Source organism: Cydia fagiglandana, chromosome 11, assembly GCF_963556715.1.
Source record: "Cydia fagiglandana chromosome 11, ilCydFagi1.1, whole genome shotgun sequence".
NCBI classification, from domain to species: Eukaryota; Metazoa; Arthropoda; class Insecta; order Lepidoptera; family Tortricidae; genus Cydia; species Cydia fagiglandana.
In genome coordinates this window covers 19236701-19251316 of record NC_085942.1, presented here as the reverse complement: position 1 = coordinate 19251316, position 14616 = coordinate 19236701, and the positions used below count along the sequence as shown (strand labels likewise).

Here is a 14616-nt window from a genome sequence, read left to right as displayed (position 1 = left end):
GGAACCACGACAACGCAGGACCTTCGAGAACCTCAGGAAAACCTCTATATATTCGGCTTTCAGAAATTCTTCTAGCATCTCGCAACTCTTCGAGGCGAGACAGGAAAGTACGAACACAAGTGTCACCTTTAAATTTCAAATTTAAAGAATTTATATTAAAAGTCTTATCCGTTTTGTAAATAATCTCCCTAACAATACGAGATTCGTTAGGAGATTGAAAGTCATCATCTGAACCAGACGACGCAGAAGAGCCTTGCTCATTCAACCGATCCAATAAAGAAGTAATTAACGTTTTCAACAGAAGTACCGCTTCGGTCTCCTGAGGCAACCGTGAAATACGACACAATAGATATTTGCAACGCGAGGATAGCCTGTCGATCGCCGCTGCTGATAATTCTCCTTTTGCTTCTAACTCTATCTCCTCTACCTTATGCTGACAGAGTTCTAATTCGGAAGCTTCATTACTTATTACCAAGTCCTGGAACTTTAGACTACCCTTTTTGGCTAAATCTGCCGTCTGTTTCAAAGCTTGACACAGACTGGATCTACGTGAGATGGGATTAACCGGAAGTCTGCGAATCGCTAATTCATGTGACATTTCGTCTTTATGTAAATGGGTGATTTTACAACCCGCTTTTATGAAATCCATTTTTCAAGATTGATATGTAATATCAGAAGTAAGTCAGTATAGAGTTATAATATTTTAAAGATAAGTTAAAATTTTATTAGATTTTAACCCTTTTAAAGTATTTTAAAATATTGAGAAAATCTCTTTAAGTATAGCTAATTATTTAGCGTATAAAGTATAGCTTTATTTATAAGTTGGTTAAATTTATAAGTTTAACCTCTAACACAAACAACACTTTCAAACAACAATTTGCAATTCCCTTTACATATAAAAACCTTAATACTAAAATATTTCTAAAATGTTTCACTTGGAAATGTCATACTCCATAGGCCATACGTTGGGCACGCCACTGTAATAGGGGAGGGTGAGCTCTGGGTAAGTGGTCCAGAACCCCCAAGATCTACCTACTTAAAAATTCAAAAATGCTTACGGCTAACTACGAGCATAGATAGGGTCGTGGTTTCTGCCACTATGGAGTGAGAATAGATATCCAAATATTTAAAGTAGGACGCCAGGATACTATACTCATCAAACGTATGACATATCCAAATGAAAATACAAATTTATTTACTAAATACTTTTATTCACTTTACATCACAATAAGACCTGCTGCGGCCTCGAGACTTAACATTTAAATTACGTACCGTAACTATTACTAATTAAATTTAACTTAAGTACATCTCAGGCATATTTGGGCCTGTAATACACACAAAATCCTACATAGGAATTGCAGGTTTCATATTAATAATAGAATTTACCATGTAGAAAGTTCACGTTAAAAAGAAATTCAGACTTAAATATTGTTTATCCTTTCCAGCAAAGGAACACAGTCATTAATGTAAATATAAGTTTTTAACTCACAGTTTTATCGTATAAACACTTCACCTCGAGTCCAAAAATTAAGTGGAGAAGACGGCTTCTCAACTAGCATGGTGCGACACCACCCTAGATCTTCCAAAAGCCATAGGGCCAAGAAGATGAAGAAGGCAAGCCAAGGGACAGGCCAAGCCAAAAGGTAGGCCTAGCCAAAGGACAGGCCTAGCCAAAAGGACCCTAGAAACAAAGAAAATGTTCTAGGTTTTAGCGAGGTTATGTTATAAAAAATATATTATATTTTTAATTGGGACAAAGCGCGATTTAGCTTGCGGACATAATGAGATTAAAAAATCCTTACCGGTTTCTAAGCCGAGTCCCTTATATTAGATACCAGCCGTGGCGACGTAGGCCCACGCGGTGAAACAAGATGATGTCTCATCTTTGTCAAGGGATTGCTGGAAATTCACACCAAAACACGACATTAGCTAATTGCAATTGACAATAAACAACTTCGCCTTTCCTTTCGTATATTTAGAAAATGTGAACAACTCACCAAGTTGGTTTGAAAGAGGTGAAAAGGTTATGCCGCCATTACAGGCGCATAGGAAGCTAGGTTAATCATATTTTGGGCCAAGCTGGAACAAAATATATCCACGATTAAAACATTGAACACCGAATTTAACAGAGTTTTAGGAAATACCATCTTTAAATAAAATACATACCCCATGAATCAATTGCCGACATGATGTACAAATTACGTCTTACATCTTGTCACGGAATATCCCAGTGATCAAGCGAAAAATGAAATGCCACAGACAAAGTGGTGAATGGAAAACTTCCCATTCAATGACATCGCAACTGACCGGATTCAATTTACATAAAACCGAAGTCACCAAAAATAAAAAGAATTACCAATTTCGAAAGCTAAAAATAAGGACATTATTTATAACTACGAATTGCAAAATATAAAAGAACACATACTAAATGTTTATTCATAAATACTCTTTATGTATGACTGATTGTCTGTGCAAAACCACAGACAACAAACCAACTGTCATTGACGGACGTCAATGTTTATTATGACAGTAATAAACAACACCGATTCAACCCGCTTTACCAAGTCAAAGCTATTTATATGTAGTGTAACCATGTACAAATGTATTTCAATTGTGAAATGTGTAAACTCCAAAGAAAACAAGGTATTTATGTCCCAGCACAATGCAGGAACGAACAATGGATGCGCTAAATGCGACGATTTATAGATGATTGATGGCCTACCATTCCGGTAAGTTTTATCCTCTAAATATAGCCAAAAGCGTATATGTGAAGATTAAAAACAACATTTCTGGTCTCCGACCTTGACCTATCTACTCTAATACCCGTGTAGAACGTATATCAACCACCAAATTCTTACCAAACAAACATCTACTTTTCTAACCTATAAAGTGCCTATCTATAATAACATTCAGACGTTTATAACACTGGGTGCCTACCCTAAAGTGTTACACGCTTCAATATATTGCTGCGCTATGCGACGTAAGCGCCAACCGCCATAAGGTACCTTTTGACGTCACATATTATGGTACAAGGTACAATCGAGCTGATTATTGAAAGATTATTCACTCACCTATGGAGCACAGCACGACGAAGCCGGGAGCGCCGAATGCCAGTGAGTAGCAGTCTTTATCACCGAAGCAATGCACTTCCGACCGAAGTATAGGTGACACGGACTTGGCTATTAAACTACCTGCAGCAAAGTTTTTAATGTGGATAAACACACATACCTACAAACATATTTAAATAATTGACTATTTTCTTACTAACTAATCTAATTGTTAAATAGCTAAGCTTAGATAACAAATCGCACCAAAATAACCGACTTCACTACATACTCGTGGTAAAAATGCCAATAATCTCTTCACGGTCTTCATCATCTCTCGCTACATCTTTAATCTCGTGTTCGAACAAGGTAAGTTCACAAACAAATGACCAAAATTCGATTCTGCTGCGAGCGTGAGACAAAATGACATTAAAGTGAAATTTTCATTCGAATGTAGTAGATATTACTATTCTTATACGCACCCGCACAAGTATTTAGGTACAGCACACTAAAGTACACGGCCAAGTATTTCTCCTGCTGTGGCAATCGAAACTGGTCACCCCCAAATGCTGTGACACATGGTTTTATACCACCCGTGCCCACTGTTATGAGGAATAAGCCGAGAAGAGTGCATAACCTGGAAATAACATTTGGAGGTAACTTGTAGTCATTTTCTATTGTATTAATAGGTACTGTAAAATGTTACTTTGCTCCAAGATACGAAATGTAATTTCAATTTTAAAATTATTATAATGTAGTAACTACGTGAATTTCTCTGATCAGATCGGGGAAGAAAGGCCAGGTCAAGAGCACCGTAACCCCGGCTACACACGTAACGATAAATCGTAGCGATAAAACTGTGCAGTCCGATCTGCGCAGTTTTATCTGCCGTGTGTATGACAAATCGTTGTCGATTATCGTAACGATTTGTCATACACACGGCAGATAAAACTGCGCAGTTCGGACTGCACAGTTTTATCGCTACGATTTATCGTCGTGTGTAGCCGGGGTAAGCCGGCGAGCGTGTATGAGGAATGTTATGAAAGTGAAGGAAGCGAAAGAGGTATATGTCAGGATCCTACCAGGTGAAAATCCGTGGTCTCTGCCTACCCCTCCGGGAAATAGGCGTGATTATATGTATGTATGTATATACGCTGACGCTCAAAAGACGCTAGTGTGGGGTGGTGGTGTGACTAGTCAAACCTAGTTTTGCTGGAGCTAGCTTTGTTTGCAACGTATCGACGTAACGAACTAGACGGGGAACTTGATTGCCGTATTGTGTGCTCGAGCACATGTGGTTTGACTCACTAAACGAATAAAGCACGGAATGGGATATAGCGGCATTGCGACTTTGAACATTACTTCATTTGATATTGATTTGATACTACAGTCTGTTCTTCTCATCACCATCCGATATCGGAGAGGCAATTCCGATAATTTCAGCCATGTCGCACCCCCGTCAGCTGTCGGACCTATATTATCGGATGTAGGATCCTCTGATACTGCGAAATAAGGTGATACCTTGCGCGCGGAAGCGAATGCAAGATTCTAGGTACATCCGATATTGGATCGGACATTGTAAAAACGTTGTTAGCCAAGTTTTGCGTGAGGTATTGGTGCGGTCCCAAGGTTTCACATTTGTCACTTTCATTCCAAAGAAAACCCTACACCTGCAAATCCTGTGAAAATTCGCATTTGTTCGATAACGGTAGACAATTCCGCGGGATGCTCCATATTGTTTTTTTTTTTTACTTACCTTCCTGGTAAAGCCAGTTGCGGGATGGCAGTGACGGCGACCAGCAAATTTCCAGCAGCGTAAACGAACATCATGTACAAAATAGTCCTGAAACAATCATTTCAAATAATAAAAGAGATACTAAAATAATAAGAGATATAGGGACTAAAATAGATTTAGGTACTATTAGGAGCCCGATTCAAATTTAAGAAATCGTTTCTGTTTTGATGCGACCTTGAAGATCGCTCACGACAATTCATGCGAAAAGAAGTACCTAATCTAATAGTCGTGTCGTGCGTGAGATGCACGCCATTCTTCTAATTGTCAAGGTCGTTTCAAAACCGTAACAAGTTGTTAAATCTGAATCGTGCTCCAAATAAAAATTAATTTTGACATTAAATACAGCTTGGCAAAAAAGAGTAGAAATTAAAAAGTGGCAACACTGTAGTGTCGTCCCTTTCAAACCGATTTATAGATAACGGGACGCCACTACAGTGTTGCCACGTATGAGTTGTTTAGTTATCTCTAAAATGAAAAAAATAATTGAGTGATTTTTACCTGAACTTCCCAAGGTAATTATCGGCCATAATTCCTCCAAAAATAGGGAACAAATATACGAATGTTGAGAAGACATGGTACAGTTCAGTAGCTTCGTCGTCGGAATATCCCAATTTGCTTCGTAAATATAACGTCAGGAATGCTGAAAAAATCGTAATTATCCAAATTAGCCCAAATTGGTCACAAATTGGTGAGATAAAACATGACGCTACAAAATAGCGGTTTGGGTTTAATTGATAATTATATACCTACACTCATGGATGAATTTAGAGGAACGCAAAAAAAGTTTAATTACTTTAGGTGCTGTAATCCAGTATTTTTTGCGTTTCTCTAAATTTGTGGTAGAAAATAACTTTTTTTTAAATCAAGGCAATATTGATATTAGCTATTAATTTTCCAAGTAATAGTAGTGATTCATTTTTTAATTAATAACTCACATTATGCTTACCTCTCATACCAGAATAAGAGAATCTTTCACAAAATTCAGCCACTACTATAATTATCACTATTCTAGGAAACCGGTCCTTCACCTGAAACAAGTTGTTTTATTATATTATTACGAAAATTAAGTTTCCCTTTGTTCAGATGACAGTCACATTTATTAAAACTAGTGCATGTGCCAATTCTTGCACATCTGTAACATTAATTCATAATGAAGGAGACCACCCACTAACATTTTAGTTGTAGGTAGACGGACCTATTAAGTTGACAGTTGATTTATTTGATATTGAGGGTAGATTGGAGAATGAACGGGCATCAGATTGGAAACGAGTTCAGTCGTATGACAGTTTGGAATCGTAACGATCGATTGTAAAGAATACATTATTGCCAATATAATTGTGAACTGTTGAACATTGTTTTATTGTTTCATTCCGTGAAATATACACCAACAAGAGTGCGGCGTCGTTTCACATCATACCAGTGGCGGATATACCCTAAGGCCAAGTAGGCCCGGGCCTAGAGCGGCGAGATATTAAGAAAGTAGGTAACATAATATATAAGTATAGATGTAGTGCATAATTGTTTCCCATCGTATTTTCTGGGAAACGTTCGTGTTTGTCATGCTACTTCAGTTGAGTCGATCTCAGAACTTTTTGTGCCGAGATTGACTGTTATCTGTTATAGCAAGTCATGTTCGTACGTTTCCGTGAAAATGCGATGGAAAATAATTATGCACTACATCTGTAAATATACCGATAGTCAGCCTTGTCACATTGCACCGATAACAGTATAATTATATGACAAAGATGAATAAACCTTTTATTCATTTTCTACACGTGTCTGAGGTCAAGTCTGGTATTTTTAGATTAAGACCACAATTTATAATCATAATCATTATATTTATTGATAATATAAATTACATGTCACATTTTATACAGTGTATAAAGATTAGGTATGTTTAAGTATGAATTTTCACTACATAATGTAAGTTGTTAATTAATATATTACATCTACCTTAGTTCCTAAATTTTAAAGAACTCTTTATGGTCGTAGAACGCTGGCTCGACTAACCAATTTTTTAATTTGTTTTTAAATACTGCTACTCTTTTGGCAACTACTATTGAATCCGGGAGTTAATTGTATACACTTATTACCTACATCAGTTTACACAAATAACAATAAGTACTTGTGTACCTAAACTGATGTAGATGAAACAGCAGGACAAGAGATTAAACAGGGACCAATTTACGCGCTACATGCTACATACGATTTACAAGGTCGGTAAACCGTTCTCGCGAGCAGCATACGGCTCTTTGGTTTGGACCACCAATTGCGGATCTTCAAGGCACTCAATGAAATAACACTTAGATTAGACCACTTTAGAAATGAAATCAGTTAGGTACTTAAATCGAATTTTGTTTATCTTTGATATTCCTAATCCTGACAATTTCTACTGTGGTTTGCTCTTGTCTTCATAAGTTTGCCGACCCCGACACAAGCGAAGCAAACACCGATAGCTGCTAGAAAAGAACAGCCTCTAACACTTAAGTTGAACTGACGATTTCGCAATGAGGTCAGCGCAAGAACGGTCGGTGTATCTAAACCCTTAGGAAACCTCTTGTAGAGATCCTTCGAGAAGTCCATAGATTTACTTACCCGCGGCCTGGAGTCACATTCTAAATCCTCACAAATCTTGCTCATCCTGAACACAACACCCCGGTATCTAACTTACAAATAATTACAATCAGGTCGATGTTTCATTTATATTATTCTGTAGTTAGACACGTGTTGTCATAGCAAACAGAACTATCACACGACTTCATCAATCAACTGTGTATCAACAGACAAATAGATGTTCTTGGTAGATTTACGCTATGTTTAGCATTTGGCTTTACTTTAGTTAATAAAACAGAATGATTTTAATAATTAAAGGAAATCATATACCTAATGGAATAATTCACCGCTTCGGGCAAGAGAACTCATGACCTTTCGGAACATGGATTTGGTCGTTCTAATCAACTGAACTACCGAAACTTACCAGAAAGAAAGACTTACCGAAACCGACTTACCACTTACCGAAAGTTCCCATGAAAAAGTTCTCGGTACCTATTTTTTTATCCACGTTTATTTTCAAACCTTCTTACAGTTACTTTCGATTTCTATGACTCTTGTCTTGAGTGGCGTAGGGGATAGTGGGTCACAGTGGAATCAGTGTATCACTTTTTTAAGAGCTTTAGTTGCGCCATTTTAGCTTGAAAATGTAAGGTTTTCTTAGCCCAATAAGGCCTAGTTTACCCTCTGGGTTGGAAGGTCAGATGGCAGTCGCTTTCGTAAAAACTAGTGCCTACGTCAAATCATGGGATTAGTTGTCAAGCGGACCCCAGGCTCTCATGAGCCGTGGCGAAATGCCGGGATAACGCGAGGAAGAAGAGTAAGGTTTTCTTATCTTAGCCTAGAACTTATTTTAAAAAAGCTATAAGGAATCTTAGAAATAAAATAAGATAAAATTTAATAAAAGATTAGCAAAATCCACTGTTATCCACGTGTGGATAATAGAATTCCTTACTTGTGCTAAGCATCTTTTATTTAAAATAAAAGTTCAACGACCAGAGACGCTGAGTTTTTTTTAACACAAAAACAAAAACACCTCTATTTTTTAAGTATTACAGCGGCTGACGGTTAATATCAAAGTAAATAATTAGTCCAACCTGCGTGATACAATTATTGCGTACACAAGGTCATTATAATTTATTTCCAAGTTCAACGGCCGTTTTTACGTCCGACCTATGTCATCATAATTAAAGGGTAGGTTATTTTTATTAATGCCATGCAGAGATAAGGACAAAGGTTAACTCTAAAATAGCACGAAAAAATACACTGGGGTTTTACCTGTTATCATGAAGTGTTTTTTACGTGCTATTTTCAGAGTTATCAGAGTATACGGACCGTTCACTTTGGAGGGTCTGGCAGAGGAGAGTGCAAGAACACACAAGACTGCTTTAAAAATGTTTTCTACTATATAAATGTTAATTTCCAGAGAGAAAAATTGGGATTACTTTTATATGGAGAAACTGTCATCCACTCTGCTTAATCTTATGTTTAAAGGTTCGGCAAAGCGTATACATGTAACACCACTAGAGTTACAAGCGCCCATAGGCTGTGGTGGCCGCTTAACATCAGGAAAACCGCGCGCTTGTAATGTATATCGCCGTAGTTTTATAAAAAAATATGTTTTTGGATTCCCAATCTAAACATTCTATTATTAGATCATAAGAAGTCAGTAACATGGTTATCTTATCAAATGGGTGGTTTCCTCTTATTGTTACACATTAACACATTACACAGATATTGGAAACACTAGATCTGGGCTATAACCGCGAAAATCGAAATTCGAAAATTGCGGGGATTTTTCTCTGTCACTCTAATTACGCCTTCATTGGAGTAAAAGAGAAAGATCCCGCAATTTGCGAATTTTGGTTTTCGCAGTAGCCGCTCTGACATAGAACTAAACCAAACCCCTCACTTTCTCCTAGTGTAAATTTCATTCGATAGCGTGACGTGACGATACCAACACTAATTCAATGACGTGACGTTACGCGTTTGTGTAAGTTTGTATGGGATTTTAGTATTCAAAACGTCCCGCTTGGCGCGCTGATCAAAATTCCATACAAAATAGAGCTAATTACTAAACTTGCGAGTTTAGGATATGAGATATAATTTTAGCAATAATAGATATTTGTAAGCTTATGACTTGAGTCATTTCATAGCACCTGGGAACCGATTTTTGAATTTCGACTTTCGACCACTCGATTTCGTGTATTTCGTTAAATAATAATATTTTACATACTAGGCACTTAAATTCTACTAATAGAATTGAAATCCAGTGGTTATGGTTAATTCCAAATTTCGATCGCTCGTATTTCAAAAATTAGCATTTCGCCGTTTTCACCAACTTTCGAGTGACGAAATCGAGCGATCGAAATTCAAAAATCGGCCCCCTGCTTATCGTTAAATTTTATATCTGTGTGCAATGTGTTTCGTCGTGAGTTTCACGCCACAAAGACGAGGTGACGTTGGTAGGTGTGTGCTGCCGTCGGCAAACAAAAATATACAGCTTGGTATATTATTATCTTTAATGGCTCCTCTACACGATGGGCCAACGCCGGCCACTCCAAGGGACGCAGCCATGCGGTAGAATGAGATAGCAATATCACTTGCTTCCTCTAAAGCATAAATGCGTCCCTTGGATTGGCGCCGTTGTTGGCCCATCGTGTAGAGGAGCCATTATAATTGTACCATGTTTCTGCTCCAGACGTTGCACGAAGTCGCAAGTGATTATTGATATATTAGGGAATATTAAGCAAAACTCTGCGTAGAGGGCGTCACTGGCCCAATCACATGGCCTACCGTGAAACACGACAATCGAAAGTTCGGTTTCTGCCTCTCTATCACTCTTGCCTATTCGATTGATAGAGAGACAGATAACGAAATTTTCGCGGTTCACGGTAGGCCACGTGCAAACAATTAAACCGCCTTGATGCATCAATGTCATAGTGAAAACTTGTCAAAAAACTGTATGTATAAGTCCCCGGCTACTCACGTAACGATAAATCGTTGCGATAAAACTGTGCAGTCCGACTGTGCAGATAAATCGAACCGTGTGTATGACAAATCGTTACGATAATCGACATACACACGGTTCGATTTATCTGCACAGTCGGACTGCACAGTTTTATCGCAACGATTTATCGTTACGTGAGTAGCCGGGGTTACTTATGCTTAAAGGCCTGTGCACACCGGCTGCGTGTGCGTGACGTGAATCAATGAATGATCATTTATTTGTCAATAGTGGGTTTACAAAAAGGTCTTAAAACTATTTACAATATGTAAGTATATAGGGATCTCCACATTGTGCCTGCAAACTAGCATACAAATTTAATGCACGTGTGCGTGCAGCGTTGTAGTATACATAAGGAATGTAGTATACATAAGGAAGCTGGTAAATGTAAATCACGCGATTGTCAAGTCAACATTGTCTCGGATAAACAACAGACCATGTCAAACAACGATGTTGCCTCGGCATTCGAAGATTATTTTTCTAAAATAGCTCCCACCAAAAACATAAATGTAAAAAAGGAGAGCCAAGTTCAATACAAAACTTATGCTTGGCTGTGGGGCTCGCCGCAAAAAGAATGGAGATCTAAATGAGTGCCACTGCCAAGTTCTATGCAAAATCCAAATATGTATTTATAGGAACAAAATAACATTATAAACAAGTATTAAACTCTATTTCTTTGCTTTATTGGATACCTATAACAATTGCTGTTATTTAAAAAAATGTGAGATATTAAAGTAGGTTAGATTTGACTTGGCCAGTTTTCATTATATCAATCATTTTATATATATTGTAATTCTGATAAAACCTGGCCAAGCCAAATCTAACCTACTTTGAGATCTCACATTTTTTTAAATAACAGCAATTGTTATAGGTATCCAATAAAGCAAAAAAATAGAGTTTAATACTTGTTTATAATGTTATTTTGTTCCTATAAATACATATTTGGATTTTGCATAGAACTTGGCAGTGGCACTCATTTAGATCTCCATTCTTTTTGCGGCGAGCCCCACAGCCAAGCATAAGTTTTGTATTGAACTTGGCTCTCCTTTTTTACATTTATGTTTTTGGTGGGATATCAATACTTTTTGTAAAGAAAACTAGGCAGGTATTGAGATTTAATGTTTTTTCTTGTGTTTCCGCTGTATGGTTTTTACTTCTGTTCTTTGTATAATTATGTGGTGCCGTGCGCCGTCGACGACACACCGTTGGCCGGTTGTTTAGAGTGTATTACAAGTTTTTTGTATGGGGACACCACTTATTTTTTGACTAAACTTTATTTTAATATAGCAAATATAATAATACATATATTGGGGTAGTTTCAAATATCTGCTTGTAACGGTTCCAACGCTACAATAAAAAAATATTTTTTTGTATGGGGACCCCCCCTATTTTTTAACTTTTTTTTATTTTTAGATTTTTTCCTACGCTTACACACAATAACCGAGCTGGATTTCAAATTTCATCCTTCTAGGTCATCTGGAAGTAGGTTAGGTTTAGGTACTTATATGTCAGTCCCAATAAAAAATGGTTTATTTGTATGGGGACCCCCCCTATTTTTAAACTTTATTTTATTTTTAGATTTTTTCCTACGGTTACACACAATAACCGAGCTGGATTCCAAATTTCATCCTTCTAGGTCATCTGGAAGTAGGTTAGGTTTAGGTACTTATATGTCAGTCCCAATAAAAAGTGGTTTTTTTGTATGGGGACCCCCCCTATTTTTTAACTTTATTTTATTTTTAGATTTTTTCCTACGGTTACACACAATAACCAAGCTAGATTCCAAATTTCATCCTTCTAGGTCATCTGGAAATAGGTTAGGTTTAGGTACTTATATGTCAGTCCCAATAAAAAGTGTTTTTTTTGTATGGGGACCCCCCCTATTTTTTAACTTTATTTTATTTTTAGATTTTTTCCTACGGTTACACACAATAACCAAGCTAGATTCCAAATTTCATCCTTCTAGGTCATCTGGAAGTAGGTTAGGTTTAGGTACTATAAGTCATAAGTCAGTCTTAAAATTTACGACTTTTTGACCTTCATACCTTTATAACCGTTTGAGCTAGCTTCATGAAATTTGGGCTTCTAGGTATCCTTATGGATATAATTAAACACACGTAGTTTTATGTGTTTACATCAACGATGTTTTGAGTTATAGAAGGGTCAAAAGTGGCACCAAGTGGTTCGTGTAATATTACACTCGGCGCTGGCTAGCCAGTTCCTTTGCTTGAACTTGGCTTGACACGCTGCCGCGTGTCTAGATATTAATACCACGAAATGTCTACATTCATCTTCGTCTCGAGCTCATTCCTTACCCATACAACCATTTCCAGTCGCCGTTACGACACGGTGTAGACACATCTTGTGTCGACACCGTCTGTTTCGGTCACAATTCCAGTCGCAGAGTCGTCGCCGTGTCGACACAGTTACCAGAAATGGGGAAGGGTCGACACATGACACAAAGTGACATAAAGTGTGGTCGCCGTGTGCACACATTGTTTCGGGTTTGCGACTACTTTATGCCAAAATCATTCGTTCATTCGTTCATTTTGTTCCTGTCAAATGGAAACTGTCAGATGGAAAAATAGTTAAATAAAAATAAGTGACATTAATACGCCATCTCTAAAACGGATTACAAGACGTAATTATATATTGTTTGCATTTATATTACAATAGGACTTAAATTATTATGGGGAATTAAACTGCTCGAGTGATTTGATAAACTAAGTGTAATATAATCAACGCGCCACCACATTGTTTTAGTTTAGCCGGAAAGGAAATTGTTTACTTCTCAGTGCTTGTGTTCATAAATATATTATTTGATGCATTTTTAGTACTTCGATGCGTATACTATACTTAAATAACAGAAATAACGCTTTACATACTACGAAACTTGTTAATTATGATGTATAAATATGGTTTAAGGCTGAGAAATATTGCAGTCACAAAGTAGTCGCAAATGTTTCGACTTTGTGTCGACTCTGTGTAGACACATGACACGCGCTGTCAAAAGTAATAACAAAGTTACTGGATTTGCAAAATGGCTCCTTGTGTTCATTTGTTTTCAGATATTCTCAAAGTGTAAAAATGACGTGGTCAGAGATGGGACTTAATAGATTAACTGTTTATTCGACTAATTAATGGAATAAAAAAAGTTAATCCTCAAATTTTAATCACGATTAGTTTAGTCGACCTAACATAGATTGAAATTGAATTAATCTGAACATTAATCGAATAAATTATCGATTAAATCTCGGTTGGAAGTTGACAGGGGGCCATTTTTGTACGTAAAAATAATAGAAATGTCTTGCATGCAGATGGTAGCCAAACACTTTGTCATAAAAGTCGAGATGGGTGTCTATTTATAGGTTTTAGGGAGTGCCGATTTCGAAAATGATGACCATTTTGGAATCCAAAATGGCGGCCATGCACTGTGTCATAAAAGTCGTCATGGATGTCGTTTTATACGTTTTAGGGGGCCCCAATTTTGAAAATGATGACCATTTTGGAATCCAAAATGGCGGCCATGCACTATGCCATAAAAGTCGTCAGGGGTCTCGTTTTATAGGTTTTAGGAGGCGCAGATTTCAAAAATGATGACCATTTTGGATTCCAAGATGGCGGCCATGCACTATGTCATAAAAGTCGTCATGGATGTCGTTTTATAGGTTTTACGGGGCCCCGATTTAGAAAATGATGACCATTTTGAAATCCAAAATGGCGGCCATGCACTATGTCATAAAAGTCGTCATGGGTGTCATTTTATAGGTTTTAAGGGGCGCAGATTTCGAAAACGATGACCAATTTGGATTCCAAGATGGCGGCAATGGACTATGTCATAAAAGTCGTCATGGATGTCGTTTTATTGGTTTTAGGGGGCCCCGCTTTCGAAAATGATGACCATTTTGGAATCCAGAATGGCGGCCATGCACTATGTCATAAAAGTCGTCATGGGTGTCGTTTTATAGGTATTAGGGGGCGCAGATTTCGAAAACGAAGACCATTTTGGATTCCAAGATGGCGGCCATGCACTATGTCATAAAAGTCGTCATGGATGTCGTTTTGTAGGTTTTAGGGGACGCAGATTTCGAAAATGATGGCCATTTTGGAATCCAAAATGGCGGCCACTCACTATGTCATAAAAGTTGTCATGGGTGTCGTTTTATAGGTTTTGGGGGGCGCAGATTTAGAAAATGATGACCATTTTGGATTCCAAAATG

General features: G+C 37.5%; 1 protein-coding gene across 1 annotated transcript in view; it reads right to left on the bottom strand.

Annotated features, from left to right (window-relative positions):
* The window catches only part of LOC134669134 (peptide transporter family 1-like), a 33364-nt gene extending 25801 nt beyond the window's left edge, over positions 1-7563 (bottom strand). The window contains exons 1-6 of the mRNA XM_063526677.1: positions 7435-7563; positions 5786-5867; positions 5338-5479; positions 4801-4887; positions 3527-3681; positions 3072-3191 (exon numbers count right to left, since the gene is read on the bottom strand). Of these exons, the coding sequence (XP_063382747.1) occupies positions 3072-3191; positions 3527-3681; positions 4801-4887; positions 5338-5479; positions 5786-5867; positions 7435-7479 (631 nt within the window). The 5' untranslated portion in view covers positions 7480-7563. The remainder of the gene's footprint in view (positions 1-3071; positions 3192-3526; positions 3682-4800; positions 4888-5337; positions 5480-5785; positions 5868-7434) is intronic.
* Positions 7564-14616: the final 7053 nt, after the last annotated feature.